General features: G+C 32.5%; 1 protein-coding gene across 1 annotated transcript; it reads right to left on the reverse strand.

The window, feature by feature from the left end:
• Nucleotides 1–1,969: 1,969 nt before the first annotated feature.
• Nucleotides 1,970–10,375, reverse strand: LOC149412132 (uncharacterized). Its single transcript, XM_089646311.1, has 3 exons — nucleotides 10,253–10,375; nucleotides 4,566–4,655; nucleotides 1,970–2,080 (listed from the first exon to the last, which is right to left on the reverse strand). The coding sequence occupies exons 1-3, from the start codon at nucleotides 10,373–10,375 to the stop codon at nucleotides 1,970–1,972; spliced, it is 324 nt and encodes a 107-aa protein (XP_089502437.1).
• Nucleotides 10,376–14,875: the final 4,500 nt, after the last annotated feature.

A 14,875-nucleotide genomic window follows, 5' to 3' on the forward strand; every position in this document is an offset into this window, starting at 1 on the left:
CAGAACCAACCTTAGAAAAAATTCTCCAATCCCCCGTATATGCGCGCAATATAACACGCAATTTAATAATATCGATATTCTTAATAATACTCTTGTGAAATACCGAAACGAAGTCAAGCGCACGACCACAAATATTAATTTAATTAATGCACAGTTATAGAAAAGGTACAACATGAGCGTCTCCTGTCCCCATCCCATCTTCCTCTGCCTCTTGCCCTTTCCTATTCCTTCTTCCTTCTAATATATTTAAATGATTTTTATTTTTTTTGTTAATTTCATTTTCAGTCAATCTTGTATTATATCACATTAACCAACATTAGCAAAGAAACTATTTTGGCTTACCTCATATGTAACCTCTTGTATAACTAATCCTGTAAAAAAATGCTGTTTGTTTCTTACAATAAATAAATAAATAAATAAATAATCTTGTGTGTTTGTGAGTGATGTGTGTTTATATTGGTTTTGTGTGTTACGTGTAGGTTTTATTTTTATTTTATGCTATGACATTTTGGTAATATTGTCTTTTTTGTTGTTTAATCCATTTTGTAATTTTGTGTGTGAATTTATTTTTATTTTCCTCAATTTTAATTTCAAGTTTTACACTGTTGAAAGCTTTTATAGCATGGTATTGGTAGTGTCTTTGTCCAAAACTTGAATTTACTGTCGGAGTTTTTATGTTTTCTTTGTACGCTTGTCTAACTGGTCTGTTAGTGTTATTTTGTGTATGTTGAAATTTATTTTTTTTTTGTCAAAAATGTAGTTTAGTAGAGTTTTAACGTATAATTGGCGTATATCTAGTACGTCACAGCTGTTGAATATTTGGTCTGTATCAGTCAGTCTATGTTTTTTTAGTATTACCTTTAAGATCGTTTTCTGTGCGGTTTCTATGTAATTGATAGCCGAGTTTGTTGCTCCTCCCCAAGCAATAATTTTATATTCTATTATTGATTGGCAGAGTGCAAAATATATTGTTTTCAATTGTTTTATTTTATATATGTTTCTTATGTTTAGGAAAATGTGTATTGTTTTGAGAAGTTTATTTGTGATTTGTTTGATGTGAGGTATCCATCTAAGGTTATGGTCAATTACGATTCCTAGATACTTTATTTGCTCTGTTTTTTCTAGAGGAGGGCAATCGCAGATGTTGGTGTTTAAACATTCGTGTATTTTTATGGTGTTTGTGTTGTTTGTTACCAAAGGAAATAAAACAACAAGAAAATAAAATAAAAATACAAACATAAATTAATAAAATAGATGATTGATTTGTTACGAAAATGTTTCTTTTAAATATATCTGTAATAAATAAATAAAAATATTTATAATTTTCGATCGAGTAGTTCTAGTTAGAATGTTGAAAGTATTAGACTCTGTAAATGAGGGCTGTCTATAACCCCAATTTAACTTTTTTAAAACGATTGAAGTGTGTGGTGTGCGAAGTCGGATTAACAGACTTACATAATTTAACAAATACAACTTTTCACTGGGCCTAATAGCCAAAAGGTCAAAAGACAAGAAGTATAGTGCTGCTAAATTAAATTTCTAGGTCTCTTGACACTTTAAGCATTGACCTTGAAGGTTTCAAGAGTCAATTCAGGCGAGGACTCTCAAATATATTTTTAATAAATATTTAAAGTTATGTTAAAGGTATGTAATACACATTATGAATTAAAAATAAATATATAATTTATATATACAAAAAAAAATGATGAGTTTTCTTACGGAGATCAATTTTATGGAATTCTCACTTCTGTAAATTATCTGTTCAGTGACTACTACAATTTTTTTACACACAATTACAGTATCCTTGATTTCTTTTAGTTATGAATGGTGGAAGAAGTCCGACACGCCTGAAAAAGATATTGCGGGGTCCACTAATATGTCATAAATCGGTAGAAATTTCCGAATTTCGGAGGCTGAATTAAGTTGAAATGAAATTTTTTTCATAAATTTCGTTTTAGACGTTATTTAGTTAAGTTTCCGTAGAATTATTACTGTTAAAAGGATCTAGGCTGGAACCGTTTATTATTGTAAGGGAAAATTGCGCCAGTATCATCAGGTATGTTGTTGATGCTCCCGACATCTGCAAATAAAGAATGTGTATTCTTTAGATTTTTGGTTAGAAAAACAAGATTCACCACACATATTGATGATGTTAAATTGAGCACACACACTCTTGTAAACACTTTTGAATTTATATAATATACCTAACTAAAGTTTTGTGTCTGCGTCCAGCATTAAAGAAAGACAAACTTTCCTGAGTTACGAATAATCTGACATTAGAAAAATTCTTACTTCTTTTAAATTAATTCCACACAGGAATTCCTGAGAAAAGAAAAATTGCTAATTTAGATTTCGGAAGAAACCATTTTTTAGGCGAAATCGCCAAAAATATAAAAATAACCCACAAAATAAAATAAGCAGTAAATGTTGTAGTACCAAGCTAGCAGTTTAATTTAGCTTATGATGCATGGGTGGAAACCGCAATCACGCAATTTTCGACTCAGCCACTACCCGATTCCATCGAAAGTCAACGGCTGCCCACTGGAGGTTATCCACCGCTTACCCGCCCTGGTATAAGTAACAGATGGTTACTCCTTCAGGGCTCTCACAAGGACTCTATTTTTTTTTTTGTTTAACGACTCTACATTTATTATAAAATGAATCTAGACCTCCAATGTCCCTACGTAGTGGTTAGGCTGCAGGATGCCTACAATATTACACAAAAACACAAATAACAATATTAAAATATGTATAAGTATAGTAAAATAAAATATGCCTAAAAATAATACAGGACGAAATAACTGCTTAAAGCCTAGGCCATCTGTAGAGAAAGAAAAAAAAAGGAAACACATATACATTCATGTTTATATTGTAGGAATCTACATTTAAACATATATAAATATTACCGGAGAGTATTACACCCGTCCACTGGCAGTCCCATCGAGAATGTGCATGGCGATCGGTCTGTCCGTACACAAAGAACAACTACCGCGCCCCTCCGCCGGATTACCTGATTTATGCTCTAAAGAAAAAGTATGTGGGAAGGTTGGGGGCGTGCCCGAAGACCCTAGGGACTAAGTGAGCGTCAGGCATTCGGAGGGTGGGCGGAAGGTTGTCGAGCTTGCTTGGCCATTCCTCAAGCCCACCATGGCGATGGGGGAGGCGCAGTCGACTCTGTGTGAACACTTGTCCGGTGTGGGAGGCGTCTGATTAGGCAGGGACGAGGTCTATTTCACACCCAAAACGGGTTGAAGACGGTACAGGACGATCTAGTTCGATCTTAGTTCAGTTCTGGCTTACTGCACACACTCCTAATGATATGTAAAGCAAAAAAAGAAGAAAAAAAATGATAAAGGACAAGTTAATTAAAAAACGGCTGCCCAGTAAAAAGGTTTTTTAAGCCTTCCCTTGCCTTTCCTACCTTACTCCCTCTTTCGGTAGTAGACAAAACCAATTTTACACAATAAAGCACTACCGTGAATGAATTAATATATTTTGTCTAATTACTCAATTTGAGAGACGGGTAGGGGACTGGCACCCTTGTAACCATTCGTTGAATATCAGGCATCTCTTCCATAGGTTACCCGAAGTGGTTCGCTACTGTTGTTTGGTGACTCTGAGTTGTTTCAAGACGTGAGGTTTTCAAGGTCTTGGCAGCAGATGCGTCTGCCCACCAGCTGGCCGGATCAGGAGTGCCCGGTTCAGGGAGACCCTTTGATCTACCCAACTAAACTCTCTTGACCCATCATTTTACATCGCAGTTGAAGGAATGGATTCATACATCACTCTTAGCCCCACGGAGAAAAATAAGCCAGCCGTTTCCTGATAAACTTTTAGTAAATTCCTAATATTTGGAATACGTGTTCATACACCTTTGTAAACACGTGTACCAACATCAGGATAATATATTTATATCAAATTATTACAAGCAATAATTATTAGCCTAAAACACAAATATAAATTGAAAAATCTTCCGAGAAAAAATAAATGAACCCGCACCGTTTTTTTTTAAAGATCTTTTCAGTTTATATTTGTGTCTCAGGCTAAAAATTATTGCTTATATTAATTTGTTATCAGTTGTGCTCTGCATAAAACCTTTTGTTAACATATGTTTACCTTTAATAAAAAATAATATATTCATATTTTACTAAAAGCTTATCAGAAAATTAATTTATTCGTTTAGATCCTGCAATCCCGTTTTCAACCGGATTACCGATAATTTGAAGAGATTTTTAATAAATTAGTATTACTATTTTATCTCCGTGCACTTCTAATAACTTTTTCTTCTCTAGAACTTCCACGCCTTATTTTCATTAAAAAGACTACCACACAGCATCCTAGAAGATGACATAGATCTCGTGGGAAATAATTTTCCTCAGGGTATCCTGTGTGAAGTTTATATCAAAAAAGCTACTGATATAAAAATAACGCCATTCTCTAGAATAATAATGGTGATTTCTTGACATGTAATAGAATCATAGATTTGGTTTTTTATAGAGTTTTTTTATTTTGATATTTTTTATAGTTTCAACTTAAAAAATAATGGATTAATATTTTTTGCTTACTGTTAGTATCAGCGTGTTGTCAATATCAAATAATCCAAAAGCAGTGAATTGTGGATTCCGGTGGATGATTTCGATGGAAAAATGCTGGAGCTTGAAAAATAAATTGTTTCATTTAAAACTTTGATAAATATTTTTCGAAATTATTAACACATTTGATAAGAATAATTAATTACAAGTATTAGAGTAAAATACTTGTACCTTTCTTAGTAATAATTCATCATTAGTCATTGCCATAACATGGTTCACCAAATTAGAAGTTTTCTGTGCCTTAAAAAATCCATATATATTATTTGAAATAATATTTAATACATAAAAAAATGGTATAAATTCCCTAAGGTACGTAGAGCTGCAATTAGAGGCGCTACTGCGCACTAATATCTCGTCGAAATTTGTTCCACTATTAGAAAGCGATAAGCGGTACGTGCTGACCGGAATCGGTAGTTTCAGTTAGAGCGTTGGGAGAGTTGGAGGTTTGTTGGAGGTCAAAAAGTGAAACCTATTTTTTCGCTTCATATCTCATCGAAATATAATACAGCTATGCTAAGGTTTTTTTATTATCAAACAAAATTCCAAAATCGTTCTGAAATATTGGGACTATGATGCTAAGGCAGTGGTTTCCAACTTTAAAATCGCCGCGGACCGGTCAACGTTTGATAATTTTACCGAGGCCCGTTCAGGGGGGAACGTTGATTGTTCATATTGTGTTGATTTAATAATTTTAATTTAATTGTTTTTAAACATATCTTCAAAATAACACAAAATTCACCAAAATATGATATTAATGTGACATCTCTCAGTTCTCGGTTAACCGTTCCTTATCGGTGATGTATAACTAGTACACATGTCTTAAAATATTTTTTTAAGTACAGGATTAAGATTTTGGCTAATCCCTCATTATAACCCTACGAATTTATTAAAAATATAATAATAGTCTCTGGTCGCAATCGAAATATTTTGTTGAAAAACGGGAATAAATCCCCCAATTCAATCAACCACGTATTAGTTGTCACGTATTATCAGAAAAAAAATGATTCCACTTGCTTTTGGGCAAGCAGAATATAAGAGCAATGTCTCACGTCATTGCGTCTCACTCTAGCTCTTTAAGTTATATATACGAATGCGCAGGATGGAAGCTCAGGCGTGTTTTTCAATTCGAAGGTATTGTGTAGGCGTTAACTAACGGTGAAAACCACATTCAACTATCAACTGAATAATTATTTTTGGAAGATAATTATTTAATTTTTATTGAATTTTATTGAACTTTATTTGGAAGAAAATTATTTTATTTTTATTGAATTTTATTGAACTTTATTTGGAAGATAATTATTTAATTTTTTATTGAGTTTGTTTTTTTACGTAATTTAGATTTTTACGAAGGGTCTTGTGCGGGCTGGTACCATTTGATCCACAGGTCGGTACCGGTCCCGGTTGTTGTGGACCACTGTGCTAGGATGCCGTACGACCGAGAAAGATGCATCTTCTCTGCACTGAAATGAGATCTTGTGTTTATTAAAAAAAATTGACTAGAAAATAAACGTCATATTTTTGTCAGAAACTTGGGTCAAAAAATCGGACGTACCATACATCAATATTGAAGGCTACAAACGCGAGGCATCGTGCCGACCTGAGGGCATTGGTGGTGGATTATCCATATTTATTTAAGAAAACTTAGAATAAAATTTAATCGACAATATAGTAGATCCAGATAGCAACTTCCTCTGGATACAGTTAAACAAACTTAACTTAAGCATTGGATGATATATAAAAAACCGAACACCAATTTCCAAGATTTTCTAGATAAGTTAAACACACAGATGAAAACTCACAAAATGTCCATAATACTAGGGGACTTTAATATCAATTTAATTGACTCCACAAACACACACACACACTTGTAAATACACAGAAATCATCAAGTCAAGCAATTTCAATATAATGAACAAAATAAACAAAAAAACATGCGACACGTATCACAGAAAGCACCAACACCATTATTGATCACATCATCTCAGACATAAACCTTTCGTATTCTATAACAAACTGTGACACTCCAATATCCACTAAAAAGAATTCACAAAAATCCTCCTATAAGTATACGAAAATTGACTAATGATAAACTAGATAAGGATATTTGACAAACCCCCTTTTCTATAAATAATAACGAGGAATCGCAACTGAACTACAATAAATTTGTAAACTATCTAATTAACAAAATTATTTTTTTACATTTCAACAATAATAAACCGATAAAACCTTTCTTCCAGGTTGGATAACAAAAGGCTTATTAAAAATGATTAAAAAAAGAAATAAACTGCAGTTTAAAATAAAAAAAGAACCCTGTAACCTATTATTGAAAACAGAATTTGCTAAAATTCGTAACCAAATAACTGTAAAAAACGAAAAACAACACTACAGCAGACTATTTAAAAAATGTGAAAATAATACCAAAAAAACTTGGAACTTTATTAACAACATCATCAAGAATCAAACAAACGCGCAAAGTAAACCATGTAAAACACTAAAGAGGGGTAGTGAAATTATCACAGAAGAGATCAAGATATGCGAATGCTTTAATAACTACTTTTGTAATATTGGCGCCTCTTTGGCTGGTAATATAATTAACAAATACACCCATGAACTGGATGAAAGAATTATATTAATGTATGAAAGTACGGAGTCAATATACCTACAACTTGCAACTGAACCCGAAATACTAGCTATTATAAAATCCCTAAAATCAAACGCGAGTGCTGGACATGACCAATTAAAATGTGTAACAGTACAAAAACTTGCCCAGCCATTAACACCTATTCTAATTGAACTGATTTACCTGAGCCTAAAAAAAGGTCAATTTTCGAACCGTTGTAAAATCGCAAGGGTTATCTCAATATATAAAGGGAGCTTAAAAACTCAAACATCACACTACAGGCCCATTTCTGTCCTACCAATTCTATCAAAAATATACGAAAGAGTAATATACGATAGGCTAAACAACTTTCTGAAAAAAAAATCATTTCTATATGCCAAACAATACGGTTTCAGAAAAAAGTCTAACACTCTTTCTGCAACTAATGATCTTATAAATAAACTTAGAAATAGCATAGATAATAGAAACTATGTCATAACAATTCTCGTAGACCTTCAAAAAGCCTTTGACACCGTAAGTCGTGAAATACTCATTAAAAAAATAGAAAAAAATGGCGTAACTGGTCCAGCTATCAAATTAATTAAATCATATCTATCAAACAGAAAACAATATGTTAGAATAGGAGATAATAACAGTCAGCTAAAGAGTATAAACTATGGAGTTCCGCAAGGATCTATGCTGGGGCCCCTTCTATTCCAAATATATATAAATGACATCTGCCAGTTGAAACTACATGGTGAAATATTTCTATACGCAGATGATACTGCAATATTTTACTTAAAAAAACATAGAAACTCTATTAGAACAATTGGCTAATTGGCTAAACATTTGGCTTATAAAAATATATTTACAATAAATATTAATAAAACCGGCTACATGATCCTAAGCTCACCTAAAATAATAATAACGTCGCATAAACCTTTAGACTCTAGACAGCGAAAAATAACTTGGCCTACATATTGATAAACATCTGACATTTAAACAACACGTAAAAAAATTAAAAGCAAAAATCATCCCACTAATTGGTGTATTTGGTAGAATTGCCCATCTCCTACCAACAGAGGTAAAGAGGGGCTTATACTTTAGTTTAATCCAGTCCCATCTAAATTATTTAATAGAAATATGGAGAAACACAAACATTACATACCTAAATGATTTACAAACAATACAGAACAAAGTTATTGAAAAACTCTTCAATTATAACCTGGACACTACCACAAAAAAACTATATCAGGAAATGAAACTCTTGAAAATAAGAAAATGGTACGAATACAACATAATGCCTCCTAATCTACATAATCCAAAATGGACTTATACACACAAACACAACATTTAAACAAACGTCACAAGTACACTAAAATTATACTAGGCAACATAACAAATTGTACACAAATACTGTAAGGACTGAAAGTGGCAATAGAGGCGTTGGCCATAAGGGTGTACAAATATACAATCTCCTTCCAGATAATCTTAAAATGGAGAGTATAAAAGTATTAAAAAAAAAACTTTTTAATCTTAAGTTATCCGAAAAAAAATAGAAAACATATTGTATTTACTTGTTTAAGTTAAGAAAGTTAAATTTTTTTTTTTTTTAAATTAATAAATAAATTTAAAAAAAAGAGATACGTGAATGAGTCGAATTAGAATCGATAAAATACAATTTTTCAATGTGTATTTAACTGGAATGGCAGAAAAAGGGGAACGCACGAGGAAGACATGGCATGATAAAATGATTCAATTACTTATTTGTGGTAAAATGTGACGTACGTAATGAAAGAAGAAATGGTTTTAAGGAGAATGTACGACTTGGAAGTGAATGGTAGAAATAGTCGAGGACGCCCGTAATTTTTTTTAAATTCTTTATCTTAATATTATTTCCACCTTAAAAATGCACCCAGTTTTCCGATACTCTAGAATTCACAACGTCAAAAACATACTTCAAACCATTAACAACCCCGAGCAACACCGTGTATACGTCAGCTAGTAATAAAAAAATTTGAAGTATGAGCTGGGAGAACTATGATCTTTGGTCTTATCATTTGAATGTATCCATCAAAACTGTCACACTAAAACAAGATACATATTAAAAATTAAGTAACCATAGTTTATTTTGTGTCACCTTTCGAGGAATTATCGATCTCATTTTCAATGTAGAAGGAAATACATTATTGTGTTTGAAAAAGTTGTCAAAACGGACAAAATATGAAAGTGATATACAATTTAGATAGACAAAAGAGAGAAAGAAATTTGTGAAAAATCCATAGATGTTATCCAGAATTAGTACTTTTCTGGAGCAAAAAGTAAGATTTTAGAACAAATTAGGGGTGTTTCTCCATATGAAATGCCAGCAGAATAAATGAGCGTTTAGAGTAGAGCTGGATCGATCGTTGATTTTACACGACCCACCGGCAAAGTGATCGGGTCGAGAGTATCCGCTCTTTGATCGGGTACTTTTACTATGGAGACACATTGATAACAAATATTATGGAGTAGAAAATTCGAGACCCGTCAACCGATATTTATTTTCCTATATTTGATATAGGTAGATAGTATGTATTTAAAAGTCTGTTTTAGATTACCGGTGAACAAAATTCATATATATATATATACGATAGATCGCCACGCCAGCACCCATCACGAGACACTGAAGGTTAAAATGATCGGGTAGGTCACGATCGACCCAGAACTAGTTTAGAGACAAGAGAATTAACCTAGTAGCTAAATGGCGTGAATGCCAACACCGCCTACTAGAAGAAAAAACACCGTGGACACGCAAGAGAGAATGCGTTTTTAAAAGATGGCGAAGACTATCATTGGGTTTTAAAACCAATGATGATAATGAAACAATAAAGATAATTTTGCTTAGTTTCATAGTTTAAATAATAGTATGAATTACCTGTTTTTTAAAACTGTTACAATGGTATACAGTGATTGTGATATTTGCCCAGTGCAAAAAGATTTCTTGAATGCAGTAGATCAAGAAAGTATAGTTCTTGGTCGTATTTTTACCTTGCAAAATATTGATGTAGATACTCCAAACAAAGAAGCTGTTAAACACTATCGACGTAAAAGAAACGCTAAAGATAGTCAAGATTCTCAGTCCTAATAAACGGTTAAGGTTTGATGCCCCATCGCAAATAGCATCGTAAATTGTCCAAAGCATCGTTAGCCTGTCAAGTTGTAAATCTTTTCTTGTTTTCAAGGTAATGTTTTTCTTTATTTCATTTGTCATTAACTGGGAACCTTTATAAATGCTGTTGAAGAAGGGATACTGCTCATCCTTGTTCAATTTACAGATCTCTCCATTTAATATCTTCAAATTGTGATCAAGAAACATCACCACTGTGCAATATAGAGCCGCATAGTATGTCGCTACGTTGCAGGGTACTAATATGGCTACCCACAAGTACAACGTTGGTTTACTGTCCCAGTACCCAGCCAAAGTATCGTTTATGAAAAAGCTCAAATTAAAAACACACCAAATTGCAAATAGTCCTATGTACGGCTTATATTTGATCTTTTCGTAGCGTTTATCGACACCGAGGAGGGTAAAGTTCTTATCAATATCACTCAAAAGCGTCAGAATAACAGAGTATAGGTGCTTGTTTACAAATATACCTGAGACAATTACGACAACCGTAAAGGAATTTGAGTAAATTCTAAATAAATCCCCGATTTTAAACAGAATTGTCCCGTTGAAATGGCCGACCACCGTTTCCTTGGTTTGTGAAATGACGTAGATACAACGTACGTAGAACAATACGGAAATCCCAATAAAAAACAATAAAGGTTTGTTGTAGTGAGTAAAATATTTTCCTGATTTGACAGTATACTTGTATGGAGTGAGAAGAATGCACTGAAATAATGCTATAATCGGTCTTAAAATATCAACCACCGTTTCCCCTTTTGTGAAACCCCCGATCATATCAAGCGCTCGATTACGAAACAACTTAGCGAAACTGATTAAATTATCCATCTTGGCTTTTTAATAATTCTTCACAATATATTATATTAAACTATTTTCAACACTTCTAAACTTGTTTCACAGAAGAGTTGATACGAAATAAATTTTACAATAATTGAAATATTGGCTGTGAAGTGAATGATTTCACAATTGATCGAAGTAAGTGATGAATTTAATAAATTATTTAGTTTTTAAAGGCACATACCTTTTTAATTATATCTCACTATCAAAATAACAATTTTTAAAATGACCCGCTTAGCACTTAATAGTAGTGGCGTGCGTGTGACCAAAGACAAATACCCTATATTATTAATAACACCTCAAATTTCTGACATTTCCCGAACATTCTCATGGCAACATGCTACATTATGCCTTCCAGCGGCGTGAGTTATGCGCTTTGGTTTTCTTTCATAAATTTTAATGGATTTTATGTGTATGTAATATATATATTTTTTTATTTCACATTTATAAATTAATGAAATCGAAAAAATAACATAAGGTAACCTTTTTTTTGTTATTTGTTTTTGGGGTGTTATGCCGTGTTTTGCTAACTCCTTCTTTAGCCAACGTTTCGGACAGCATTGCAGTATCCATCACCGGGGCAGATGTGTTATTTGAGGTTGTGGTGAAATGTGAGCTTATGTATGAGGTTGTGTAAACTCGGCCACCCTGACAAATCGGCAATTGCCGAGCATTTGATTGACACCGGACATTACTTTGGATTTGTTCCTGAAGTCCTGGGGAGACCCAAAACTTATAGAGCACGGCTGATTACGGAGGCCATTGAAATTCATAAAAATTCCGTAAACATTAATATAGACGATGGAGCTAAGCTCAATAGTTCCTGGTATCCGGTAATTGACGGCTACACCAGAGCTAAACGAAGAAAAACACTTTAAAATAAAAAATAAAATAATTAAAAAAAACAATTGATACGTTAATGTTAGCTCAGATTTTTGGAGCTGGCAACACGGTATCACAACCTCATACATAAGCTCACATTTCACCACAACCTCAAATAACACATCTGCCCTGATGATGGACACTGCAATGCTGTCCGAAACGTTGGCTAAAGAAGGAGTTAGCGAAACACGGCATAACACCCCAAAAACAAATAAAAAAAATACTTTTGGCCGTGAAAATCTCATATCATATAAGGTAACCTACGTTCAATTTTACCGCTTTTTTGCTCATACGTAAAAAATATTAAAGTGGCTATTAACTCTGTCTTTGATGGCTTCGAAATGTAATTAAATACTGATTATATTGTAAGGTTTTGTTATTTTTGTTATATCATATTTTATTTAATCAAGAATATTTTATTTGCTAGCATTTAACGATCTCGTGTACTATTTCTTATTTGCTGATGTCACATTTTATGTAATCAAGAACATTTTATTTGCTAGCATTTAACGATTTCCGAAAAAACTGCAATCACCATTTATAACTCCATTATTGCTCCACATTTTAATTACTGCTCAACTATTCTTTTCCTGTGTAACGACCGAGAGCAAAATAAATTTCAAATTCTCGAAAATAGGGCAATGAGAACAATACTCAGACGAAATAGATATTCAAAAGTAAATAAAATGTTAAACGAACTAAATTGGCTAACGGTGAAACAGATGTTGACCTTGAACACAATGATATTTTTACACAAAATAGTAAACAACCTGCTACCCAAATATTTTTAGAATAAAATTGTAAACAACAAGGACATACACAAACATAAAACTAGGACGTGCAATGAAATCAGGCTACCAAAGAAGGACAAAGCGAATACCCAGAAGAGTATATTATATAAAGGGATGAAATACTATAACGCGCTGCCAATTTAAAAGTTCAATATGTTGTGTAGGAACCACATCAAGCAAGAAAAAACATAGTAAATTTATATGTAACAATTAATCAGTCAGTTGTAAACTTAAATGTACAAATTACTAAAATAAAATCAATAAAAAATAAAAAAAAAAACGATATCGTATACTAACTATTTCAACTAACAACTAACCTGTCAACGTTTTATCAATATTGATCAAAATACAATTTAGAAAGCGCAGAACACTAAGTACCAAATAAATTCAATTTGCCGCCATTGAAACGAATGTCACAGCCAATAAGCTACACTTGAGCCTCTAGCGGCTAGCGTTGTTGATATTTCTACTATTTCACTGGAATTGGTCGCATTATCAATATTGTAGGGATTTTACCAAAGTAAAATTGTTTGTATTTTTCAAGTTTGGATGCAAATTGTGCATTGGATATTTGATTATGGCCATTTCATAATCATATTCCGCTGATTGTTTTGTTATGGCCAACTGCATAAATGAACTTACAAATTCAAAAAAATTATATCATATATTAGGGTCACAAACTTTTCGCCTTTAAAATTTTTCTTATGGTTCGTTGTTCTTATGGTAAGCACAGCTTTTCAGCCTTTATAGACTGTAATATATTAAGTTCCTAAAAACATATAGGTTATTTTTTAAGATAATATCTTTACATTTTCAAAGCCGAAACGGTAATTATATGATTTTCCAACTAGAGAAAAAAATTGCAAAGTAAGTTCCGAAAATTATAAAATACACGTTTTACGTTTAGGTATGAAAAAATGCACAGTCTATCTTTTTTGGAGGTGTGAATGTTATTGCCAATTTAAGTGAATTTTAGGCTGGATGCTTCTGCTGTTCTCTAATCCGCAGAATCCAAGGTTGCGTGGTTACTCTCGGTTTGTAAAATCAGAATTCGAATATTTTAAATTAAGTTTTATTTTTACAAACTCACGATACAGTAATTTTCAGTTTGAGGGAATTTAAGACTGAACCGGTGTAGATAGAATAATTTATTTTCTGCGCGAGGCATCTCGCGTTCGGGTTATAATGATACCAGTCGCACGTGAATGTAGGGAAAGGTAAATATTACTGTCATTTTCGAGAGATGTCAACAACTCTTTATAAGTTACCCTACACTTTAATTACACTTTGTCGAGAGATTTTTGCTCTATTTCAAAGGAGTCGTGTTTTATTAAATATTTTCACAAATTTCGCTTAATTATTATCGTTTTTTTTTAATATCAACATTCGTATTTACATATCTCCCTTTCAAACCATCTTTGAACGCTTACTACGGAGCCTTCAGTATTTAGCAGTTTTACTGGCACTTTTCAAAAATTTGTTAATTTTTATTTGATTTCCAGAGTAGGTTTGATACATTGTCAATCGATTTCCAGAGTAAATTTTATAAACTGTAAATCTATTTCCAGAGTAAATTTGATACACTGTCAATGGATTTCCAGAGTAAATTTCTAAATTATTATATTAGCTGGATACCAAATTAACATCCTAACATGAATCTAATTCTGTTGGCTAAGATGTTTATTATATTAATCTGTCTAACACTTCAATCTAATATTAATAGCTTTTACGATTGGTGTCTTAAAAACAAATTAACTCTTAAAGTAAAAAAATGTCAACTTATGAGATTCCACAGAAAAAAATACCCATTGTTGTTCACCTACTTTCTCAATAATCACCCCTTAGTATCTGTTGATGAAATAACTAAATTAACATTCATTAAACATATTAATAATATAACCAGTAAAGCAATGCAAATGTTAGGATTTGTCTTACGGATTTAAAAAATTAAAAACTGTCAAATTACTTTTCACTTCACTTGTTAGAAGCCAACTAGAATTTACCA

The sequence above is a fragment of the Hesperophylax consimilis genome, chromosome 24, assembly GCF_061612785.1.
Source record: "Hesperophylax consimilis isolate HC1 chromosome 24, BYU_Hcon_1.0, whole genome shotgun sequence".
NCBI classification, from domain to species: domain Eukaryota; kingdom Metazoa; phylum Arthropoda; class Insecta; order Trichoptera; family Limnephilidae; genus Hesperophylax; species Hesperophylax consimilis.